We start from the raw sequence: 25,279 nt of genomic DNA on the forward strand, positions 1-25,279 counted from the left end.
TTCATTCCCATACGTGGTCGAGTTTCAGAGAGATTCCAGGCAAATTCTCCCGGTGGTGAAGGGCGGCTCGGCGACAGAGACAATCGACGCATGCCTGAAGTCATCCGAACTGTGGCCACTTTTCCAGAAGGTGCGTCTGACAGAGAACATGCGTGTTCGCACGGCTGCCACGTCCGATAGTGCTGCAGAAATGGCTGCGTTTTCCGAGTACCTGCTGAAGGTTGGAGAGGGGAGACACGAGGTACACAATGATCTGGGAAATGACTACATGAAGATTCCACGTGACATGCTCATCGACAACCCCGCCGGTGATCCAGATGAGGACGAGGAGATCCGACCGGGAGCTACTCCGCGAGGTATGCGGCGCATGATCGACGAGATGTACGCCGACATCAACAATTCGGAAGTCGCAACGGACGAGTACTTTGCGAGTCGCACCATCCTCACCACCACGAACGCGATAGTCCATCGTATCAACGAAGCCGTAGCGGATCGCATGACTGGACCAGCTCGAGAATATGTGTCCACGGACTCAGTGGAGGATGACGAGGACGGGAACTTATTCGAGCAGGAGGTGCTCAACTCCCTGAACATCAGTGGCATCCCACCCCACAAGCTGAAACTCAAGAAGGGGATGCCGATCATCATGATGCGGAACTTAAATCCCGACCTGGGGTTGTGCAACGGAACACGCCTGCGAATCGTCGAACTCAAAGATCATGTCATCCACGCCACTATCATGGCCGGCGACAGGCAAGGCCAGCATGTGTTGATCCCGCGCATCGTGTTCATCAGCGATGGCGACATCCGCGATTTCCCATTTTGACTGAGACGCAGGCAGTTTCCTATCCAGACTGCCTTTGCCATGACGATCAACAAGGCGCAGGGACAAACGGTGCAGTACCTGGGACTGTACTTGGCGACTCCTTGCTTTTCCCACGGTCAGCTGTATGTGGCCATGTCAAGGGTTACGTCGAGGTCGAGATTCAAGGCATTGGTCGAGTATCCAGAGCGGGAGGAACAAGACGGAGTGTACACGGCGAACATAGTGTACCGACAGCTGTTCGAGAGGGCGTAGGCAGCGACACATACTGAGGAGGCGAGCGCAGCGAGTACGCCTGTGGTTTGAAGTCCGTGTGCGAAGCACGCGGGTGAAAACCCAGGACCAAGCAGTGCATGCTAGACAAGCGGAGGCGAAGCTTGCGAGCCGTAGCGGACTTAGGGTTCGTACACACGGGAACCACGTGAGACGAGCGCAGCGAGTACGCCTGCGGTTTGAAGTCCGTGTGCGAAGCACGCGGGTGAAAACCCAGGACCAAGCAGTGCATGCTAGACAAGCGGAGGCGAAGCTTGCGAGCCGTAGCGGACTTAGGGTTCGTACACACGGGAACCACGTGAGACGAGCGCAGCGAGTACGCCTGCGGTTTGAAGTCCGTGTGCGAAGCACGCGGGTGAAAACCCAGGACCAAGCAGTGCATGCTAGACAAGCGGAGGCGAAGCTTGCGAGCCGTAGCGGGCTTAGGGTTCGTACACACGGGAACCACGTGAGACGAGCGCAGCGAGTACGCCTGCGGTTTGAAGTCCGTGTGCGAAGCACGCGGGTGAAAACCCAGGACCAAACAGTGCATGGTAGACAAGCGAAGGCGAAGCTTGCGAGCTGTAGCGGGCTTAGGGTTTTGATACAAGTCTACTGTAAAATATACTGATATAAAACATAACCCTGTCATAGTAAAAATAGTAGTGAAGCGAGCTGGATGAGCGAGCGAACGGGCACCAACCAACCATGCACCCACCGCCCGCAACGCGGGCGGCGCTCGGCTAGTCCCCTACAAGTAACAGAGTAACCTGTCCGTCCGTCCGTCCGTCCGTCCGTCTGTCCGTCATTCCGTACGCACCTCGAGCGTAACGCAAATCCGGACTTTCCGTTGGCTATAAATAGCTGCCGAGCGCAGCGAAGGCGGCCCTCCCATTCGCCAATACTATAATTCGAGCCCTCTCATTGGCTATTTAGTGGAGCCTCTGCGCGATTGGCTATTATAATGCGTAGAGTGGACTACACCACATCGGAACTAGCCGAATGAAATCGCTGCTGATTGGACAAAATAAACCGCCTTTCAACAACGTTTCTTTTCATTCCCATACGTGGTCGAGTTTCAGAGAGATTCCAGGCAAATTCTCCCGGTGGTGAAGGGCGGCTCGGCGACAGAGACAATCGACGCATGCCTGAAGTCATCCGAACTGTGGCCACTTTTCCAGAAGGTGCGTCTGACAGAGAACATGCGTGTTCGCACGGCTGCCACGTCCGATAGTGCTGCAGAAATGGCTGCGTTTTCCGAGTACCTGCTGAAGGTTGGAGAGGGGAGACACGAGGTACACAATGATCTGGGAAATGACTACATGAAGATTCCACGTGACATGCTCATCGACAACCCCGCCGGTGATCCAGATGAGGACGAGGAGATCCGACCGGGAGCTACTCCGCGAGGTATGCGGCGCATGATCGACGAGATGTACGCCGACATCAACAATTCGGAAGTCGCAACGGACGAGTACTTTGCGAGTCGCACCATCCTCACCACCACGAACGCGATAGTCCATCGTATCAACGAAGCCGTAGCGGATCGCATGACTGGACCAGCTCGAGAATATGTGTCCACGGACTCAGTGGAGGATGACGAGGACGGGAACTTATTCGAGCAGGAGGTGCTCAACTCCCTGAACATCAGTGGCATCCCACCCCACAAGCTGAAACTCAAGAAGGGGATGCCGATCATCATGATGCGGAACTTAAATCCCGACCTGGGGTTGTGCAACGGAACACGCCTGCGAATCGTCGAACTCAAAGATCATGTCATCCACGCCACTATCATGGCCGGCGACAGGCAAGGCCAGCATGTGTTGATCCCGCGCATCGTGTTCATCAGCGATGGCGACATCCGCGATTTCCCATTTTGACTGAGACGCAGGCAGTTTCCTATCCAGACTGCCTTTGCCATGACGATCAACAAGGCGCAGGGACAAACGGTGCAGTACCTGGGACTGTACTTGGCGACTCCTTGCTTTTCCCACGGTCAGCTGTATGTGGCCATGTCAAGGGTTACGTCGAGGTCGAGATTCAAGGCATTGGTCGAGTATCCAGAGCGGGAGGAACAAGACGGAGTGTACACGGCGAACATAGTGTACCGACAGCTGTTCGAGAGGGCGTAGGCAGCGACACATACTGAGGAGGCGAGCGCAGCGAGTACGCCTGTGGTTTGAAGTCCGTGTGCGAAGCACGCGGGTGAAAACCCAGGACCAAGCAGTGCATGCTAGACAAGCGGAGGCGAAGCTTGCGAGCCGTAGCGGACTTAGGGTTCGTACACACGGGAACCACGTGAGACGAGCGCAGCGAGTACGCCTGCGGTTTGAAGTCCGTGTGCGAAGCACGCGGGTGAAAACCCAGGACCAAGCAGTGCATGCTAGACAAGCGGAGGCGAAGCTTGCGAGCCGTAGCGGACTTAGGGTTCGTACACACGGGAACCACGTGAGACGAGCGCAGCGAGTACGCCTGCGGTTTGAAGTCCGTGTGCGAAGCACGCGGGTGAAAACCCAGGACCAAGCAGTGCATGCTAGACAAGCGGAGGCGAAGCTTGCGAGCCGTAGCGGGCTTAGGGTTCGTACACACGGGAACCACGTGAGACGAGCGCAGCGAGTACGCCTGCGGTTTGAAGTCCGTGTGCGAAGCACGCGGGTGAAAACCCAGGACCAAACAGTGCATGGTAGACAAGCGAAGGCGAAGCTTGCGAGCTGTAGCGGGCTTAGGGTTTTGATACAAGTCTACTGTAAAATATACTGATATAAAACATAACCCTGTCATAGTAAAAATAGTAGTGAAGCGAGCTGGATGAGCGAGCGAACGGGCACCAACCAACCATGCACCCACCGCCCGCAACGCGGGCGGCGCTCGGCTAGTCCCCTACAAGTAACAGAGTAACCTGTCCGTCCGTCCGTCCGTCCGTCCGTCTGTCCGTCATTCCGTACGCACCTCGAGCGTAACGCAAATCCGGACTTTCCGTTGGCTATAAATAGCTGCCGAGCGCAGCGAAGGCGGCCCTCCCATTCGCCAATACTATAATTCGAGCCCTCTCATTGGCTATTTAGTGGAGCCTCTGCGCGATTGGCTATTATAATGCGTAGAGTGGACTACACCACATCGGAACTAGCCGAATGAAATCGCTGCTGATTGGACAAAATAAACCGCCTTTCAACAACGTTTCTTTTCATTCCCATACGTGGTCGAGTTTCAGAGAGATTCCAGGCAAATTCTCCCGGTGGTGAAGGGCGGCTCGGCGACAGAGACAATCGACGCATGCCTGAAGTCATCCGAACTGTGGCCACTTTTCCAGAAGGTGCGTCTGACAGAGAACATGCGTGTTCGCACGGCTGCCACGTCCGATAGTGCTGCAGAAATGGCTGCGTTTTCCGAGTACCTGCTGAAGGTTGGAGAGGGGAGACACGAGGTACACAATGATCTGGGAAATGACTACATGAAGATTCCACGTGACATGCTCATCGACAACCCCGCCGGTGATCCAGATGAGGACGAGGAGATCCGACCGGGAGCTACTCCGCGAGGTATGCGGCGCATGATCGACGAGATGTACGCCGACATCAACAATTCGGAAGTCGCAACGGACGAGTACTTTGCGAGTCGCACCATCCTCACCACCACGAACGCGATAGTCCATCGTATCAACGAAGCCGTAGCGGATCGCATGACTGGACCAGCTCGAGAATATGTGTCCACGGACTCAGTGGAGGATGACGAGGACGGGAACTTATTCGAGCAGGAGGTGCTCAACTCCCTGAACATCAGTGGCATCCCACCCCACAAGCTGAAACTCAAGAAGGGGATGCCGATCATCATGATGCGGAACTTAAATCCCGACCTGGGGTTGTGCAACGGAACACGCCTGCGAATCGTCGAACTCAAAGATCATGTCATCCACGCCACTATCATGGCCGGCGACAGGCAAGGCCAGCATGTGTTGATCCCGCGCATCGTGTTCATCAGCGATGGCGACATCCGCGATTTCCCATTTTGACTGAGACGCAGGCAGTTTCCTATCCAGACTGCCTTTGCCATGACGATCAACAAGGCGCAGGGACAAACGGTGCAGTACCTGGGACTGTACTTGGCGACTCCTTGCTTTTCCCACGGTCAGCTGTATGTGGCCATGTCAAGGGTTACGTCGAGGTCGAGATTCAAGGCATTGGTCGAGTATCCAGAGCGGGAGGAACAAGACGGAGTGTACACGGCGAACATAGTGTACCGACAGCTGTTCGAGAGGGCGTAGGCAGCGACACATACTGAGGAGGCGAGCGCAGCGAGTACGCCTGTGGTTTGAAGTCCGTGTGCGAAGCACGCGGGTGAAAACCCAGGACCAAGCAGTGCATGCTAGACAAGCGGAGGCGAAGCTTGCGAGCCGTAGCGGACTTAGGGTTCGTACACACGGGAACCACGTGAGACGAGCGCAGCGAGTACGCCTGCGGTTTGAAGTCCGTGTGCGAAGCACGCGGGTGAAAACCCAGGACCAAGCAGTGCATGCTAGACAAGCGGAGGCGAAGCTTGCGAGCCGTAGCGGACTTAGGGTTCGTACACACGGGAACCACGTGAGACGAGCGCAGCGAGTACGCCTGCGGTTTGAAGTCCGTGTGCGAAGCACGCGGGTGAAAACCCAGGACCAAGCAGTGCATGCTAGACAAGCGGAGGCGAAGCTTGCGAGCCGTAGCGGGCTTAGGGTTCGTACACACGGGAACCACGTGAGACGAGCGCAGCGAGTACGCCTGCGGTTTGAAGTCCGTGTGCGAAGCACGCGGGTGAAAACCCAGGACCAAACAGTGCATGGTAGACAAGCGAAGGCGAAGCTTGCGAGCTGTAGCGGGCTTAGGGTTTTGATACAAGTCTACTGTAAAATATACTGATATAAAACATAACCCTGTCATAGTAAAAATAGTAGTGAAGCGAGCTGGATGAGCGAGCGAACGGGCACCAACCAACCATGCACCCACCGCCCGCAACGCGGGCGGCGCTCGGCTAGTCCCCTACAAGTAACAGAGTAACCTGTCCGTCCGTCCGTCCGTCCGTCCGTCCGTCTGTCCGTCATTCCGTACGCACCTCGAGCGTAACGCAAATCCGGACTTTCCGTTGGCTATAAATAGCTGCCGAGCGCAGCGAAGGCGGCCCTCCCATTCGCCAATACTATAATTCGAGCCCTCTCATTGGCTATTTAGTGGAGCCTCTGCGCGATTGGCTATTATAATGCGTAGAGTGGACTACACCACATCGGAACTAGCCGAATGAAATCGCTGCTGATTGGACAAAATAAACCGCCTTTCAACAACGTTTCTTTTCATTCCCATACGTGGTCGAGTTTCAGAGAGATTCCAGGCAAATTCTCCCGGTGGTGAAGGGCGGCTCGGCGACAGAGACAATCGACGCATGCCTGAAGTCATCCGAACTGTGGCCACTTTTCCAGAAGGTGCGTCTGACAGAGAACATGCGTGTTCGCACGGCTGCCACGTCCGATAGTGCTGCAGAAATGGCTGCGTTTTCCGAGTACCTGCTGAAGGTTGGAGAGGGGAGACACGAGGTACACAATGATCTGGGAAATGACTACATGAAGATTCCACGTGACATGCTCATCGACAACCCCGCCGGTGATCCAGATGAGGACGAGGAGATCCGACCGGGAGCTACTCCGCGAGGTATGCGGCGCATGATCGACGAGATGTACGCCGACATCAACAATTCGGAAGTCGCAACGGACGAGTACTTTGCGAGTCGCACCATCCTCACCACCACGAACGCGATAGTCCATCGTATCAACGAAGCCGTAGCGGATCGCATGACTGGACCAGCTCGAGAATATGTGTCCACGGACTCAGTGGAGGATGACGAGGACGGGAACTTATTCGAGCAGGAGGTGCTCAACTCCCTGAACATCAGTGGCATCCCACCCCACAAGCTGAAACTCAAGAAGGGGATGCCGATCATCATGATGCGGAACTTAAATCCCGACCTGGGGTTGTGCAACGGAACACGCCTGCGAATCGTCGAACTCAAAGATCATGTCATCCACGCCACTATCATGGCCGGCGACAGGCAAGGCCAGCATGTGTTGATCCCGCGCATCGTGTTCATCAGCGATGGCGACATCCGCGATTTCCCATTTTGACTGAGACGCAGGCAGTTTCCTATCCAGACTGCCTTTGCCATGACGATCAACAAGGCGCAGGGACAAACGGTGCAGTACCTGGGACTGTACTTGGCGACTCCTTGCTTTTCCCACGGTCAGCTGTATGTGGCCATGTCAAGGGTTACGTCGAGGTCGAGATTCAAGGCATTGGTCGAGTATCCAGAGCGGGAGGAACAAGACGGAGTGTACACGGCGAACATAGTGTACCGACAGCTGTTCGAGAGGGCGTAGGCAGCGACACATACTGAGGAGGCGAGCGCAGCGAGTACGCCTGTGGTTTGAAGTCCGTGTGCGAAGCACGCGGGTGAAAACCCAGGACCAAGCAGTGCATGCTAGACAAGCGGAGGCGAAGCTTGCGAGCCGTAGCGGACTTAGGGTTCGTACACACGGGAACCACGTGAGACGAGCGCAGCGAGTACGCCTGCGGTTTGAAGTCCGTGTGCGAAGCACGCGGGTGAAAACCCAGGACCAAGCAGTGCATGCTAGACAAGCGGAGGCGAAGCTTGCGAGCCGTAGCGGACTTAGGGTTCGTACACACGGGAACCACGTGAGACGAGCGCAGCGAGTACGCCTGCGGTTTGAAGTCCGTGTGCGAAGCACGCGGGTGAAAACCCAGGACCAAGCAGTGCATGCTAGACAAGCGGAGGCGAAGCTTGCGAGCCGTAGCGGGCTTAGGGTTCGTACACACGGGAACCACGTGAGACGAGCGCAGCGAGTACGCCTGCGGTTTGAAGTCCGTGTGCGAAGCACGCGGGTGAAAACCCAGGACCAAACAGTGCATGGTAGACAAGCGAAGGCGAAGCTTGCGAGCTGTAGCGGGCTTAGGGTTTTGATACAAGTCTACTGTAAAATATACTGATATAAAACATAACCCTGTCATAGTAAAAATAGTAGTGAAGCGAGCTGGATGAGCGAGCGAACGGGCACCAACCAACCATGCACCCACCGCCCGCAACGCGGGCGGCGCTCGGCTAGTCCCCTACAAGTAACAGAGTAACCTGTCCGTCCGTCCGTCCGTCCGTCCGTCTGTCCGTCATTCCGTACGCACCTCGAGCGTAACGCAAATCCGGACTTTCCGTTGGCTATAAATAGCTGCCGAGCGCAGCGAAGGCGGCCCTCCCATTCGCCAATACTATAATTCGAGCCCTCTCATTGGCTATTTAGTGGAGCCTCTGCGCGATTGGCTATTATAATGCGTAGAGTGGACTACACCACATCGGAACTAGCCGAATGAAATCGCTGCTGATTGGACAAAATAAACCGCCTTTCAACAACGTTTCTTTTCATTCCCATACGTGGTCGAGTTTCAGAGAGATTCCAGGCAAATTCTCCCGGTGGTGAAGGGCGGCTCGGCGACAGAGACAATCGACGCATGCCTGAAGTCATCCGAACTGTGGCCACTTTTCCAGAAGGTGCGTCTGACAGAGAACATGCGTGTTCGCACGGCTGCCACGTCCGATAGTGCTGCAGAAATGGCTGCGTTTTCCGAGTACCTGCTGAAGGTTGGAGAGGGGAGACACGAGGTACACAATGATCTGGGAAATGACTACATGAAGATTCCACGTGACATGCTCATCGACAACCCCGCCGGTGATCCAGATGAGGACGAGGAGATCCGACCGGGAGCTACTCCGCGAGGTATGCGGCGCATGATCGACGAGATGTACGCCGACATCAACAATTCGGAAGTCGCAACGGACGAGTACTTTGCGAGTCGCACCATCCTCACCACCACGAACGCGATAGTCCATCGTATCAACGAAGCCGTAGCGGATCGCATGACTGGACCAGCTCGAGAATATGTGTCCACGGACTCAGTGGAGGATGACGAGGACGGGAACTTATTCGAGCAGGAGGTGCTCAACTCCCTGAACATCAGTGGCATCCCACCCCACAAGCTGAAACTCAAGAAGGGGATGCCGATCATCATGATGCGGAACTTAAATCCCGACCTGGGGTTGTGCAACGGAACACGCCTGCGAATCGTCGAACTCAAAGATCATGTCATCCACGCCACTATCATGGCCGGCGACAGGCAAGGCCAGCATGTGTTGATCCCGCGCATCGTGTTCATCAGCGATGGCGACATCCGCGATTTCCCATTTTGACTGAGACGCAGGCAGTTTCCTATCCAGACTGCCTTTGCCATGACGATCAACAAGGCGCAGGGACAAACGGTGCAGTACCTGGGACTGTACTTGGCGACTCCTTGCTTTTCCCACGGTCAGCTGTATGTGGCCATGTCAAGGGTTACGTCGAGGTCGAGATTCAAGGCATTGGTCGAGTATCCAGAGCGGGAGGAACAAGACGGAGTGTACACGGCGAACATAGTGTACCGACAGCTGTTCGAGAGGGCGTAGGCAGCGACACATACTGAGGAGGCGAGCGCAGCGAGTACGCCTGTGGTTTGAAGTCCGTGTGCGAAGCACGCGGGTGAAAACCCAGGACCAAGCAGTGCATGCTAGACAAGCGGAGGCGAAGCTTGCGAGCCGTAGCGGACTTAGGGTTCGTACACACGGGAACCACGTGAGACGAGCGCAGCGAGTACGCCTGCGGTTTGAAGTCCGTGTGCGAAGCACGCGGGTGAAAACCCAGGACCAAGCAGTGCATGCTAGACAAGCGGAGGCGAAGCTTGCGAGCCGTAGCGGACTTAGGGTTCGTACACACGGGAACCACGTGAGACGAGCGCAGCGAGTACGCCTGCGGTTTGAAGTCCGTGTGCGAAGCACGCGGGTGAAAACCCAGGACCAAGCAGTGCATGCTAGACAAGCGGAGGCGAAGCTTGCGAGCCGTAGCGGGCTTAGGGTTCGTACACACGGGAACCACGTGAGACGAGCGCAGCGAGTACGCCTGCGGTTTGAAGTCCGTGTGCGAAGCACGCGGGTGAAAACCCAGGACCAAACAGTGCATGGTAGACAAGCGAAGGCGAAGCTTGCGAGCTGTAGCGGGCTTAGGGTTTTGATACAAGTCTACTGTAAAATATACTGATATAAAACATAACCCTGTCATAGTAAAAATAGTAGTGAAGCGAGCTGGATGAGCGAGCGAACGGGCACCAACCAACCATGCACCCACCGCCCGCAACGCGGGCGGCGCTCGGCTAGTCCCCTACAAGTAACAGAGTAACCTGTCCGTCCGTCCGTCCGTCCGTCCGTCTGTCCGTCATTCCGTACGCACCTCGAGCGTAACGCAAATCCGGACTTTCCGTTGGCTATAAATAGCTGCCGAGCGCAGCGAAGGCGGCCCTCCCATTCGCCAATACTATAATTCGAGCCCTCTCATTGGCTATTTAGTGGAGCCTCTGCGCGATTGGCTATTATAATGCGTAGAGTGGACTACACCACATCGGAACTAGCCGAATGAAATCGCTGCTGATTGGACAAAATAAACCGCCTTTCAACAACGTTTCTTTTCATTCCCATACGTGGTCGAGTTTCAGAGAGATTCCAGGCAAATTCTCCCGGTGGTGAAGGGCGGCTCGGCGACAGAGACAATCGACGCATGCCTGAAGTCATCCGAACTGTGGCCACTTTTCCAGAAGGTGCGTCTGACAGAGAACATGCGTGTTCGCACGGCTGCCACGTCCGATAGTGCTGCAGAAATGGCTGCGTTTTCCGAGTACCTGCTGAAGGTTGGAGAGGGGAGACACGAGGTACACAATGATCTGGGAAATGACTACATGAAGATTCCACGTGACATGCTCATCGACAACCCCGCCGGTGATCCAGATGAGGACGAGGAGATCCGACCGGGAGCTACTCCGCGAGGTATGCGGCGCATGATCGACGAGATGTACGCCGACATCAACAATTCGGAAGTCGCAACGGACGAGTACTTTGCGAGTCGCACCATCCTCACCACCACGAACGCGATAGTCCATCGTATCAACGAAGCCGTAGCGGATCGCATGACTGGACCAGCTCGAGAATATGTGTCCACGGACTCAGTGGAGGATGACGAGGACGGGAACTTATTCGAGCAGGAGGTGCTCAACTCCCTGAACATCAGTGGCATCCCACCCCACAAGCTGAAACTCAAGAAGGGGATGCCGATCATCATGATGCGGAACTTAAATCCCGACCTGGGGTTGTGCAACGGAACACGCCTGCGAATCGTCGAACTCAAAGATCATGTCATCCACGCCACTATCATGGCCGGCGACAGGCAAGGCCAGCATGTGTTGATCCCGCGCATCGTGTTCATCAGCGATGGCGACATCCGCGATTTCCCATTTTGACTGAGACGCAGGCAGTTTCCTATCCAGACTGCCTTTGCCATGACGATCAACAAGGCGCAGGGACAAACGGTGCAGTACCTGGGACTGTACTTGGCGACTCCTTGCTTTTCCCACGGTCAGCTGTATGTGGCCATGTCAAGGGTTACGTCGAGGTCGAGATTCAAGGCATTGGTCGAGTATCCAGAGCGGGAGGAACAAGACGGAGTGTACACGGCGAACATAGTGTACCGACAGCTGTTCGAGAGGGCGTAGGCAGCGACACATACTGAGGAGGCGAGCGCAGCGAGTACGCCTGTGGTTTGAAGTCCGTGTGCGAAGCACGCGGGTGAAAACCCAGGACCAAGCAGTGCATGCTAGACAAGCGGAGGCGAAGCTTGCGAGCCGTAGCGGACTTAGGGTTCGTACACACGGGAACCACGTGAGACGAGCGCAGCGAGTACGCCTGCGGTTTGAAGTCCGTGTGCGAAGCACGCGGGTGAAAACCCAGGACCAAGCAGTGCATGCTAGACAAGCGGAGGCGAAGCTTGCGAGCCGTAGCGGACTTAGGGTTCGTACACACGGGAACCACGTGAGACGAGCGCAGCGAGTACGCCTGCGGTTTGAAGTCCGTGTGCGAAGCACGCGGGTGAAAACCCAGGACCAAGCAGTGCATGCTAGACAAGCGGAGGCGAAGCTTGCGAGCCGTAGCGGGCTTAGGGTTCGTACACACGGGAACCACGTGAGACGAGCGCAGCGAGTACGCCTGCGGTTTGAAGTCCGTGTGCGAAGCACGCGGGTGAAAACCCAGGACCAAACAGTGCATGGTAGACAAGCGAAGGCGAAGCTTGCGAGCTGTAGCGGGCTTAGGGTTTTGATACAAGTCTACTGTAAAATATACTGATATAAAACATAACCCTGTCATAGTAAAAATAGTAGTGAAGCGAGCTGGATGAGCGAGCGAACGGGCACCAACCAACCATGCACCCACCGCCCGCAACGCGGGCGGCGCTCGGCTAGTGATGAATCTCAATTGCGCACGTCCATCGGTGCCGCACAATGTGACGTAGAGTCGCGTGGTAGCCGGGGCTAAGGCGCGGAAGAGCCAGCAGCTCATGCAAGCACTTCAACGGGCACCAGGTCGGTCATGTTATGATGGCCATCACCAAGACTTGATGGCCATCACCTCCCTCGCCTACATGGCGGTCGCGTGACACGGCTGGAGCGTCGTTGCTGGGCTGCTTGCTGCTGGGCTGGTCAAGTGCCGCCAGCAGCGTGCACTGCAGCGCAGCACCAACCGGTAGGGGAGGCGACCGGTAGCGTTCAAATCCTGTACAACATGTACAGGTACGCACGTGGACGGACGAGGGCAGGCCATGTGCTCCGAATGTCGATGCCGAGCGAGCGTGACTCGGAGGTGACCACGGCAACCGCGCGCGGGGTTGGAAAGAGCGCTCCGCCCCGGGCCTCTGTACCGGGCCTCCGGCGCTATGTCGCTAATTGCCGCGATAGGCTCCGCGTTACTCACGAGTCGAGGCGGCGACGCACGTCGTAGCTCATGTACATCGAAGGGGTCCTGCGTGTTGGAGCTTTCAGCCTGAAGGTGCGTCGTCGACAATCCGCTTCAGCACCTGCACCACTGACGAACCGACAGGCATACAGGTTGACATCGGACGGTGTATCGGATACGCCATCCGACAATGCTGCACGCGCTCATTGCTGGTCCCCCCAACCTCGCGACCAGCAACAGCAGGAAGCGTGCAACGGCTGCAACAGCGCAGCACATCTCGGCACGATAGGCAAGTCCCCTATCCGTCCTCGCGCACGACTGTTGCCATGTACAGGCACGTTGAAGTTGTCCTTGTCATGGTTTGCATCCACCGGGGCTTCCGCTCCCGTTCGACGAGGCTTATTCGCTGGATATCGGTTCGAAGCACGGTTTCCTGAATCAGCAGCGGATACCGTGGCGCATGGATCTCGCAAACATCAAGTGCAGGGCAGGGCAAGACCAACCGACTCGCAAAACGGCCTGTACGTGTATTGAATAGCAAGGCTCCTAGGGCTCGTCGTCGCCTCTCGTGGGCTCGGCGGGTCTCGCCATGGCGCTGCCCTTCCGAGGTGACTGCTCTCGCGGACGCAGCGTTCGCGCGGACGTGGCCCCAGTCTGCCTCGGCGACGGCCGTGTGACCTGTATGCACCACATAGTATCATTAGTAAGTCGTTGTGAATGAGAAGCATCTAGTGACCCAACGTACCATGGCCGAGAAGCGGGTCGAGTACGTGGGACTAGGTCTGGTCTTGGCGTTATGGGAAAACGTCGCGAACGAGGACGGCGGCTCGGCGTACGCACCCGGGCCGGGCGGAACGTCGCCCATACGCAGCAGCACGGTCTCCTGGCCGTCGCTCTTGCGAACTGCGCCAGCGAGCCAGGAGCTGCGGCTGCTGGGGTTCGCGTGCGGGTCCTTCGGATCTGCTGGGCTCCCAGGCGGCGCTGGGCGCCGACCTGACTTGGGCGACGGCGCCAATCTGCCACCAGGACACTCCGGATTGTACGGCGCGTAGATCGGGCCTGGAGAAAACTCGCCCATGTTTTCGCGCGTATGCGTGGCAGACACGAACTGCACGCGGGTGTTGGCTGTACCAGGAGTCTTTGGCTTGGGTGGTTCAATCTGGCGCTTGCCGAAGCGATGCTCGTGTCCGAAGGCGTTGCCGCCGTTCTTGCCACTCGCATTGTTGTTTGGCGTGTAGGAGGCCTCTTCGGGCGGTGTGGCTCGAGTCTGTTCTGGAGTTGCAGTGCCTCCATTTGTGAGTTGGCGCGGTCTTACAGGAGACGCTGGCATGACCAAAACGCCGTTGCGATTGATGACAGATAGCCACGACTCACGGTGGCCGCGCCGTGGAGTATCGACGTCAGGCAAGCGCGTTTTGTGGGCCTCGACACGTGCTGACGACTTTGGCGAAGGTGGAGCCGCGAAAGAGAACTTTGGAGGTGCTGCCTTACCACCGTTGGACGTCAGATAGTTGACATTATACTTGGGTCCGGGGCTCTCTGCGGCCATGAGCTCGCGTTGGTGGCCCGTGCCGGTCATATTTACTGTGATGAGAAGCACCGAACAGCACGCATTCCAGTTAGCATTTAGCTGCCGCAGTCACGGCTGTCAGACAACTAACCTTTTTGTGATAAGAAGCGCTCGGATTTCGGGAACGACATCTTCGGTGCCCTCGTCTTGATAGACTTAAAGTTGTCGTTGTAATGGCCGGGAGCTCGGCTACTTTCTGTTGGAGCAAGAGGTGTCAGATGTAAATGATATCACGTCAGATGAGTTACTTGCACTCGTTCAGACGGAAAAATCAAAAGGGCTTTGTGCGAGGCACCTTTGTTAACCACGGGCATTTGAGGAGATGGACAACCTAGACATACAGCAGACATAGAGGCATTAGACCCATGAAGACCAGCCTCTTGCTACGTTGAAATCGCTTACCACCGATCCAGCTCTCGCGCTTCCCCCAGTTCCGGTTCTCGTCTACGGGCCTGTAGTCGGCCTTCATAACAACTTGCGCATTGGCGCGTACATCCGGCTTGGAGTAGATCGGGCCCGGCGATCGAGCTGGTAGTCGACATAGTGAGTAAAAGTACCAATCCCAGTGTCATTGGCATTGTCCAGCGCACCTAGCTCATTCGGGAACCGCACCGAGCCGCCAAAAATCGACATGGGGCCTTGGTGCTAATGTCACGCTGATTTACAAGGCACGCACTCTGCCCATGCCACGCAGGACAAGACCTTTGCAGTTATGTTCGCCAGGCCTTTCCCAGTTCATCGTCATCAAAATAGCCTGCTATTCCTGGTCAGCTAAGCTCCTGATCTGCGTCAACACCACTGCACACCATTTACTCCTTTAGTCCAGTTTGGTACTTCCACTGGAGAGGTGAATACGCTTCAAAAACAATCGAAAGGCAAGTTGAAGTGACGAAGTTGCTTGCCAAAACGTTCCTGCAACATTAGTTTAATCATTACTAGCGCAACTTAATCACACACAATCCCTTCCACACGTCCACAAGCTCAATGACCTGCAGCGTCATGCTGGCATCCCGTCGCGCGACGCTGGCGCTGCGTCGCTTCCGCACTCCTTTGTGTGCAACTTTCTCCAGCTCTCCGGACGTGCCCAAGAAGCAGAGCGCCGCGTCTCCATCCCCCAAGAAGCCCATCCCGACGCTGTCCGCGCGGGCGTCTCCGGCCCAGAACCTGCGCAACGCGCTGGAGGCGCTGGATGCGATGATCGAGGAGGCGGACCGCAAGGTGGAGAAGAAGTACCGCCCCAACATGTTCGCCGAGTTCAAGCAACTTAACGACACGGAGGGTAAGGTGCTGGAAGGGCCCGAGACGCTCATCGACGTAAACAAGGCCAAGCGAGTCCCTTCGCTGAAGGTGGACACTCTGGAGGGCAAACACGTCGATATCCAGAGCTTTTTGACCAAGGGGAAGGTGACGCTGGTGCTCACCGCCTTCAAGAACTACGGGCTGGACATGCTGCCGGCCTGGCGCAACGGCTTCACGGCAGCCTTTGCGGACAAGGACGCCCGCGTGCAGACACTCACGCTCAACGTGATCGAGGACTGGTACATGAAGCTCGTGCGCGGGAGTATCACCAGCGGCCTGCAGCAGAAGATCCCCGAGCAGCTGCACGCCACGACGTTCGCGCACTTCGGACGGTGCGACGACTTCCGGACGCCCATGGCACTGGACAACAGTTTTGTGGGATACGCCCACCTTGTGGATGGAAAAGGACGCATTCGTTGGATGTAGGTGATGGCGGTGGTGGGGGATAGCATGTGTATGTGGACTTACGATGGTGTGTTTTGTGTCGGTATAGTGCTGGCGGTCAGGCGACACCAAAGGAGTTGGAGCGGTTAACGAAAGTGACGAAGGAGCTGCTGGCGCAGAGCTCGCAGATGCGTCGTCGGTAACGAGATAGAACACTGTTTGCTGGACGTACACTTGAAACAAACACCACGCCAACAACGAGTGGAGCAAATACAATACAGTCACACCTGTTTATATGATCTTCCCTATTTGAGCCCCACCGTTTATAAGATCTATCTGAAATCCAGCTACGACACGAGCCCCCCCCCCATTAGCAACGCCATGCTGACCGAGTGGATTTACTCGACGTTCAAGGCTCGAGTCAGCCGGTCCACGCTTACTCGATTGCGTGGTCCTACTTCAGCCATGTCAACATGTCCGCGACCAAGCATCGTCACGTAAAATTTCCCCAGTTTGAGCGCGAGCTAAGAGAATTTTTCTTTCGAAACGAAGCAAAAACAACGATGGCGGACGACGTTCATCTGCTTAAGGCTTCTTTTGCCGTGTGGCGAGGAAACAGGCAGAGAAAGAAAATCTCTTGCCGCAGTTACATTCAAAAGAAGGTGATTTCGGAAATCTGTTCTATGGTTGAATATGACAATCTATCCGACTGTACTTTGAGTTTGTATTGAGCATAAAGGCCAATGGGAGCCAAGGTGGACAATTTAAACCAATCATTGTACATTATATCCCGTATTTTGGCCAATAGCATGACACGTATAAGGCAAGTCCTGTAGGCCAGCCGTTCCGACGTATTCGGTCGGAAACAGTCATCAAATATGTGTATCGTCTCTCAAAAGGCAAGTCAAAAGCATATCACTCGCATATTTGCCATCGCTCCGACCTGCAGGATGGGTTTGGAGGAGCTAGCCCCTGGAAACACGAAGCGTGCCAAGGCAACTGCCGTGTCAGCATTCATGAGATTTTTGAAGTCTGAGGGTGTGACAGAGGAGTATGTACGTGTGTGTATTGAACGTGACGAGAGTGGGAAGTGCTTTGTGTCCGTAATGGACAAGTTTGGTATGCACCTTGCATTCATAGAGGGTAAGAAAGGCAAGCCACTATCACGGAACACTTCGATGCAGTACTATCGGCAAGCTAAACTTTGGCTGTTGGATCAGTTTCCACAGCACCGAGCTGCACTGGAAGCACGGTTGCTCAAAATGGGGAAGACTCTAGACAATTTTTGTATGAAACGTGACGGTGGTGGCTTCATTAGCAAGGCACCACCATGTACAAAGGCTGACTTGAAACGAATGCTGGCGTACTTGTATGCTCATGCAAGCTGCTCTAGTGACTACCAAGATGCTGCGCTGCTGTGTCTGCTGTGGCACCTGTTCGGGCGAGCTTCAGATCTCGCGCTCCTCCGCAAGCCCAATGTCTCCATCGACGCTGGAAACGTGCTCTTCGTGCGCTTCATTCGCATGAAGACATCCGAAGAGCAGGGCTTGTCGCTCTTCCCCGGAACGGACTTCACGACGTGCCCAATGCTCGCGATAGCATTGGCCCTGATGATGCAGACCGCTCCATCTCCCGACGTCATCGACAACCTGCCGGAGCTGCCTGGCCAAGCCGCGATCTCGCTTTCCCCAGATGTCCCGCTGCTCGAGATCCTCAATCATCCTACAGACACCACAGGTCTTGATGCACCGTCGACTGCTGGGGCGGAGACGACGCCCACCATCTACTCCCACGTGAACCGGGTGCTGAACCGAATTGCTGCAGCCGCAGGAGTCAAGGTTGCGCTGACGTCTCATTCCTTCAGACGCGGCGGTGCACAGCATGCCAATGGGAGCGGGGAGCTCACGGCGCGGTGGATTTTCGACAGAGGTGCCTGGAATATGAGCACAACAAACAAGGGATTCGACTACATCTTCAACACCAGCAAGGAAGATCACAAGGTTAGCAAGATACTCAGTGGACATAGCGCTGAGGCAAAGGTGTCGCTCCAAAACTTGACAACGTTCGACACACAAACTAGGGCGATGATCGCTAGCTTCCAGCGCCGTCTGTTCACAACCTGTCACCATCTCGAAACCACACGACACAACGTGAATCAAGCAGTTCTGGATGTGCTTACCTCGAGTGTGCTTCGGCACTATCCGCTGTTGAAAGACTTGAACGCTGAAGCACCTGCTGTCAAGCGCATTGAAGGCTGTGTAGCTGACACCGGCTGCTCGCTCTCTGAGTTACTGGCGTGGTCGTCGCATCTTGCAAGTCCAGAGCTAACCTGTGAAGACACCAAGTCACAAAGCACACACCAGCAACAGCAGACCGTGGTATCCAAGCAGCTGATGGAGCCAAGCGCAGAACAGAAGATCATCGACCACCAAGCGGCTGTCATTAATCATTTTATCCAGCACGTCAAGCGGCAAGATGCTCGCATGGATGCCCTCGAGGCTAAGCTAAACAACGATCCTAGCCATGCTACACGCAAACGACAAAAGCCAGACACCGACACAAGCGACATCAGTAACGTCAAGAAGAAACAGCGCAGATCAGCAGTGACTCACCTTCGCGCGACCTGGTACGCGTGGTACGCTCATGAACCACGGATGTGGCGGGCACCGATCTCAAAGCAGCAGAAGTCCGACGCCAAGCAACTTGTTGCGTACATGAAGCTTTTCTTGGAGGACGGATTTGTGCTTGATCCAACTGCACCGAACTATCGCGATCAGGTACTGTCGCTCGGAGCTCGCGCGGAGGAGTCTGTTCTCGCGTTCCTTGGTGAGCATAACATCAGCTCCCGTGGATCCGGAGCCGTCCTCAAGCACCTACGCATACTCCATCGTGCTGGAACACTCAACACCAATATTGGGCGCCACGAACAGCTTCTCCAGACACCTGCCATCCAAGACCCTGCCCCTGGTTACACGCAGAACATATTGGAACAGATTAGTGCGTAAATACGCCAGCACTTTAAATTGCATAATACACGTTAGTTCACACACATGCACACACACACACTGCTTCACAACGCAACACATGTACTGTCACACATCGACACATACTTCCACACATAGGCTCGCACTCGCTGCCTTGCACCGGCCAATATGCTGTCGAACATTAGAAATACCTTAGGTGGGAATCGGACCCAACGACCATCCCTTTCGGGGGCTCTACCACTGAGCTACTAAGGTGGGGTTAGTACAACTCAGCGCAGGGTATACTCGTTGGAGTGCCCGAGGGAGCATTAACCAACCACAGTTCTTCGTGGCAGCGACAACCCTCTTCAGTGCACCGATGCTCGGCACACCTCCCTCAATTCATCCTCCAGGATGGTCACTCGGGCACTGACACGCGTCGACGAATTTGCGCAGGGCACGTGGGCTCAGTGCCATCAATTTCAAAACACGTATTTACCTTTTTACGAATATTTTTACAGGGTCACTCAACTTTTGTATTGCATACTATTTTCTATACATGGTCGGAAAGGTCGGAGGTCGGATATATTTTGGTATGGATGAATATCATCACGGTGCCGACATATTATTTTTACTTTGTTTTAGTATAGGCAGTGTGGACGTGATACCAGCTTATTGACCAATGACATCTAGAGACACTCAACGTCGACCAATGAGTGTAATTAGGTGTAGGGTAACACGACGCCGACGCCGTGCCGACATATAATGTAGGCACCGGGGGGGGGGGGGGGAATATGCTGACCGCCAATACGAATCACTAGTTCATTTCATATCTCTCGAATATTCGCGCTCCTGCCGACAGAATACTCCAACTCAGTATGAGTGTAATGGGTCTGCTTAGACCCACTACTTAAGCTTACACGTGTGCGCACGTGTAGGAGGAAGCGTAGGAGTAATTTACTTAAGTTCAGTATACTTGTATCCACAAGTATACTTAAACCTAGATAAATGAACCAAACGAAAGCTTTGGTGGTAAATGAGAACTGTATTGATTGTAAATGGGGTTTCCTCCTAAAACTGATATTTCTAATGAGAGGTTCTGCCATTGGATGGCTGGCAGAACCCCTATCTATTGAATGACTCTCATTGGTAGAAAGGTGTTACTTTCTACCAGTCATATGCCTTTTGCTATGAATGTGGACCACCCTGTGGTGGTCACCTGAATGTGTGCCTTAGTGCATGTTGCACTAAGGTAGGAGGTGAACCGAATGTGTAGCCCCGCTACACCATCCCCCCGTTAGGATTTGACGTGCCGGTCTCGACACGTCAATCCGTATTTTCTTCGGGAGAACACGTGCTCATTCCCAATGAGCACGCCAACGACGTCTTCGTCCAAGACGCCGGCCGCTTCGGCAACAGCAAGTGCTGTCGTCGCCTCCAAGGCGACGACGGCCGCTGCCTCAGCCACGACCGCTACTGGCATCGCCTCGACGGCGATGCCGACAAGCGCGGCAACAGAGAGTCGCCTCTCTGTTGCTGGATACCACTCGAGATGGCATGAGAAACATGCCATCCGAAACAAGACAGGCAAGATCATTGCTGTCGAAACCGGAGTGGGTATCTACTCTCCGGGTGGAGAGGGAATTCCCCTCGACTACGGGAGTGAAGTCGAGGAGGGGGAACTCGAAGGAGACAAGGACACCTTGTCTCCGGGCCACACTGACCCCAATGTGGGTCTGCGTCGTCCACGCGAGGACGACCCGAACGCTTCGAGCTCGAAGCGTTCGCGCAGCGGCAGTGGAACACCGCTCGCTGCCGCTGGAGCCTTAACGACTCCGCGGGATGGAGATGACTCTGCTCCATCCGCTGTTGTTGCGGCCTCGCACACTGAGCCAGTGCGCGAGCCGTGGATGCCGTCTTAGTCTGAGATCGGCAGCCGATTCGGTGCGACCGCGCCACCGAATCTGTACGCGCTGTATTCGTGCAACGCCATCGTTGACGATGACGTCGCGAAGCGATTGCACTTTGATCCGATGACGAATCAAAGGCGCGACTACTACATCGGGCTCTTCCATGAGCTCCGATGGTTTGCGAGCAAGAAGACTTCTCGCAGAAGCAAAGTGCCCGAGTGGCAGGCACTTTGTCAAAGTTGGAGTGCCTTTGTTGAAAACTTCAACAAGAACCCCGCTGGCTATCGCGACCGGATTAGCCAGGCGTGGGAGAGCTACGAGAAGTTCTCGAAGCGTGGTAAACTTGAACGACTGCACCATGGTGCAGTCGGTATTGGACTTCCTTGCGCAGTGCCTTATGACACTGCTTGTGAGTACTGCTACCCTGGAGCAGTACGCATCACCGAGCGGGACGTCAACGGGTACACGTCCATGTGTGTACCTGACGACCTCAAGACCCTGCGCGCCAGTTTTCAGGCGCAGGCGTCTTCTAGTGCTGCGGATAATCGCAGCACTTATCCGAGTGCTGTAGGCGACTACAGCGCTCGCCCAAGTTTTACGCCCTTCGGCGGAGGTGGCGGTGGCGGCCTTCGTACGCCGTCACCATTTCCGGAATGTCCTCCATCAGGACATTCCGTGATTCCCACGTATCGTGTTGGGGAGGAAATCCTCTCCAACGAATACGAAAATGAACCGGACCTTGGGTCTGGTTCCGATGACCAACAGTTCGCTGGACGATCCAGCGAGTTGCCCCGCGTGCGTCTCGCAACGGGGGTGGGGAAGACGCCCCGGGTTTGGTCAACCAAACCTTGAGTCTCGCTTGGAGGCTGTTGAGCGTCTCCAAGCGTCGCAGTTCGCTGCTCTGCGTCAGGAGCTGAGCTTGTTAAAGGCTCAGCTCGCGGAGGTTGCGCAGACGACCTCGAACGTAAAGGTCGAGGTCGGGACGAGGCTCTCCGGCGCCTTGAAGCGCGTCGCCGCGCTCGAGAGCGCTTTGGCGAGTCACCAGACGTAGGTGACTCGTGCTGCACGTACGGCTTCAGTCGCCCAACGTAAAACGTTGGGTGCAAGCGCATGCTGGACGGTATGTCCAGTGTGTACGCGTTGCCATGCTTCGCCAACACGGTGAATGGCCCAATGAAGCGCGGAGCAAGCTTGCTTGCTCCGAAATCGGAAACTGCATGTTTAGCTAGGTTCTGCGTAGCTAACAGAACTAATGAACCAATTTTAAATTCATTTGTGTTTCCCCTGCCGGAGTTATCGGCATTCAGCTTCTGTCGATCGACAGAAGCTGCTATTGCATCTTGGACAAACCGAATTACGGCTTGTCGACGCTGGACAAAGTCCATTGCATCCGAGCTGAACCCCTGGTTCAGTTCGTGCTCCTTGTTCGCAGCAGGCCCGGCCTGCGCGTGATGTTCGTTGTCGTTTAAAGTGTCTACGCCCGTCGTAGACACTGTCTTGTCGTCGCCATGATTGCGCGCAGTACGTGCGCGAGTCGTCACAGCTGATACATTGCTTGTATCAGCGTGCTTATCCGGTTGTTTTGAATTAACCGGATATCCTCCCCCACTTAAGGAAGGAGCTACCGCACCGAGTACGCTCGGTACGCGTGGGTGCCTCATGGCATTCACGTAGAACGGTGTGTGTCCTGTCGAGACATGCACCGAGTTGTTGATGGCGAACTCCGCCATCGGCAAGCAGTCGCTCCATTGATGGAACGAGTGCGCGTAGCTCTTCATGGTGTCAACCAGCACGCGGTTGACACGCTCTGTTTGTCCGTCGGTCTGCGGGTGATCCGCAGTCGACATGGACAACTGCGTCCCAAGAAGTGTAAACACTTCTTGCCAGAATCGCGCTGTAAAGCGCGGATCCCGATCCGACACGATGTCGAGTGGCATGCCATGGTGTCTAAACACCATGTCGACAAACAGACATGCCGTCTGTTTGGCTGTCACCTCAGCTGGTACTGCAGCAAGATGCACCATCTTGCTGAAGCGGTCAACAAAGACCACAATACCAGTCCTCCGCTTGTTGTCTTGCGGAAGACCAAAAACAAAGTCCATTGAAATGGACTGCCAGCACTCCGACGGAGTCGGTAGTGATTGAAGCGGAGCCTGCGATTTGGGCGCAGGCTTCACGCGCTGGCATACCTCGCAAGCACGAACGTACTTGCGTACCCACTTGTACTGGTGACTCCAATAGAAGTCACGCGTGAGAAGCAAATATGTCTTCTCAAGGCCAGGATGTCCCGATGTCGGGGCATCGTGGTACTCATACGTGATCTTGAGCTTCAGCTCATGATCATCCGGCACGACAATGCGATCTGCGTTGTCGTCGACTGCGCTGTAAAGCAGCAGACCATTGTGTACACGATAACGGTGTACACGGGCACGAAGGTGTTTGGCCAGCTTCTGACGAGACTTGTCAGAAGGTGTGGAGAAGTACTCCAACAATTGCTTCGCATCCGCATCATGTGCGTATGCGGCCTTCACTTCGTCCAGCAAGGACGACGAGGGTGTAGTCGTCCTGACGACGCCAACTGCGTTGGCGTCGGCCTCTTGCACCGCATAATCTGGTCGACGCGAAAGCGCGTCGGCCACGACATTCAACCTTCCAGGTTTGTACTCAACCTGGAAGTTGTATTCAGCAAAGAATGACAGCCACCGTGCCATTCTTTGTGATATGTGCGGCGACTTGATCGCCGTACGCAACGATGCGTGGTCGGTGTAGACCACGAATGGTCTACTCCCAAGTAGATACACTCGAAACTTTGCGAGTGCATACTTCATGGCAAGGAGTTCCTTGTCATGTACCGGGTAATTGCGCTCAGCTGGCTTCAGCTGACGCGATTGGTAGTAAACCACACGATCACGACCTTCGTGATCGAGTTGCATCAGTGCGCATCCGATCGCGAAATCGGATGCATCGCACACAACGTGGAATGGGCGATCTTGGTCGGCCACCGCCAAGATCGGCGCCTCAGTCAAGCCCTGCTTGACTGCTTCGAAGGCCTGCTGACAATCAGCAGTCCATTCCCATGCAGCCTCTTTCTTTAAGAGCTGCGACAGCGGGCGAATCTTGCCCGCGTAGTTGCTCACGTACTTGCATAAGTACGTGGCGAGTCCAAGGAACTGCCGCAGTTCCTTTACATTTGAAGGCGTAGGCCATTCATTGATCACTCTGACCTTTCCTGGGTCAGGGCGTACGCTGTTCTTCCCCACGAGACACCCAAGTACGGGTATCTCGGTTGCCCCGAAGATACACTTCTTCAGGTTCGCGTAGAGCTTGTGCTTTCGCATGAGCTCAAGCAACTTGCGGAGATGCTCTGTATGCATCTCCACATCCGATTTCCCATTCACAGCCCGGCTGTGAATGAACACGTCGTCGAAATAGCTCGGTGCGAAGTCGCGCACCGAGCGCAACAAGTGCGTGACGCACCTGTTGAACGTCGCTGGGGCGTTCTTCAGCCCCTGCGGCATTACGAGCCACTCCCAGAGCATGCCGCTCGGAGTGCTTACCGCTGTGAGAGGGATATCACTCTCACGCATGAGGATCTGATAGAACCCGTCTCTCAGATCCAGAGTACTGAAGATAGTACTCGAGGTCATCGAATCGATGATCACATCTTTTCGAGGTATCGGCGTCTGCGCCGGTACCGTCGCATCGTTCAGCTTGTTGTACGCATGAACGATGCGCCACCTGCCCTGTGGTTTCTGCACACAGAACGTAGGCGCGCTGTGCGGGGACTTCGATTCCCGCACTTGTCCTGCATTGCGACGACTTTCAAAGAAGTCGTCGATTGCCTTGACTTGCTCACGCGGCAGTGGCCACTGTCGCGTGACGCAGTACTTCGTTCCCGGCACGAGATCAATCTCGTGCTGAACACCCTTGTCCTGCGGTAACTCCGCAGGAATGTCGTCCGGGAGTACATCCTTGTACTCACGCAAGACCTTGTAAAAGGGGCTCGCTTTGAGCGAGTCCCAGCCTTGCTCGTCGAAGCGTTCCTTCTTCGACTTCGCGCTGAGGGCGTCCGCGCCCTCAGAGATGAGCTGATTCAGCTCTTCTGCTTCACACGTCATCCTCTCGACGTCCAAGAGGATGCAGATCTGCTCGATGCGTCCATCGTGCAGTTCGCGAGCGAAACGCTTCCAGC

The 25,279-nt window shown here is 55.4% G+C and overlaps 2 protein-coding genes across 2 annotated transcripts; one reads left to right on the plus strand and one right to left on the minus strand.

Annotated features, from left to right (window-relative positions):
* Positions 1-13,507: 13,507 nt before the first annotated feature.
* KRP23_2433 (uncharacterized protein) lies at positions 13,508-15,164 on the minus strand (the record flags this gene model as incomplete). The annotated part of the gene is made up of 6 exons (XM_067887168.1): positions 13,508-13,639; positions 13,707-14,545; positions 14,623-14,727; positions 14,827-14,862; positions 14,934-15,059; positions 15,122-15,164. 6 exons carry the CDS (start codon positions 15,162-15,164, stop codon positions 13,508-13,510), a joined length of 1,281 nt encoding a protein of 426 aa, XP_067749780.1.
* A 366-nt stretch (positions 15,165-15,530) lies between these two features.
* Positions 15,531-16,417, plus strand: KRP23_2434 (Mitochondrial ATPase complex subunit ATP10; the record flags this gene model as incomplete). The annotated part of the gene is made up of 2 exons (XM_067887169.1): positions 15,531-16,252; positions 16,324-16,417. 2 exons carry the CDS (start codon positions 15,531-15,533, stop codon positions 16,415-16,417), a joined length of 816 nt encoding a protein of 271 aa, XP_067749781.1.
* Positions 16,418-25,279: the final 8,862 nt, after the last annotated feature.

The sequence above is a fragment of the Phytophthora ramorum genome, assembly GCF_020800215.1.
Source record: "Phytophthora ramorum isolate Pr-102 chromosome Unknown Phyram_PR-102_s0002, whole genome shotgun sequence".
NCBI lineage: Eukaryota > Oomycota > Peronosporomycetes > Peronosporales > Peronosporaceae > Phytophthora > Phytophthora ramorum.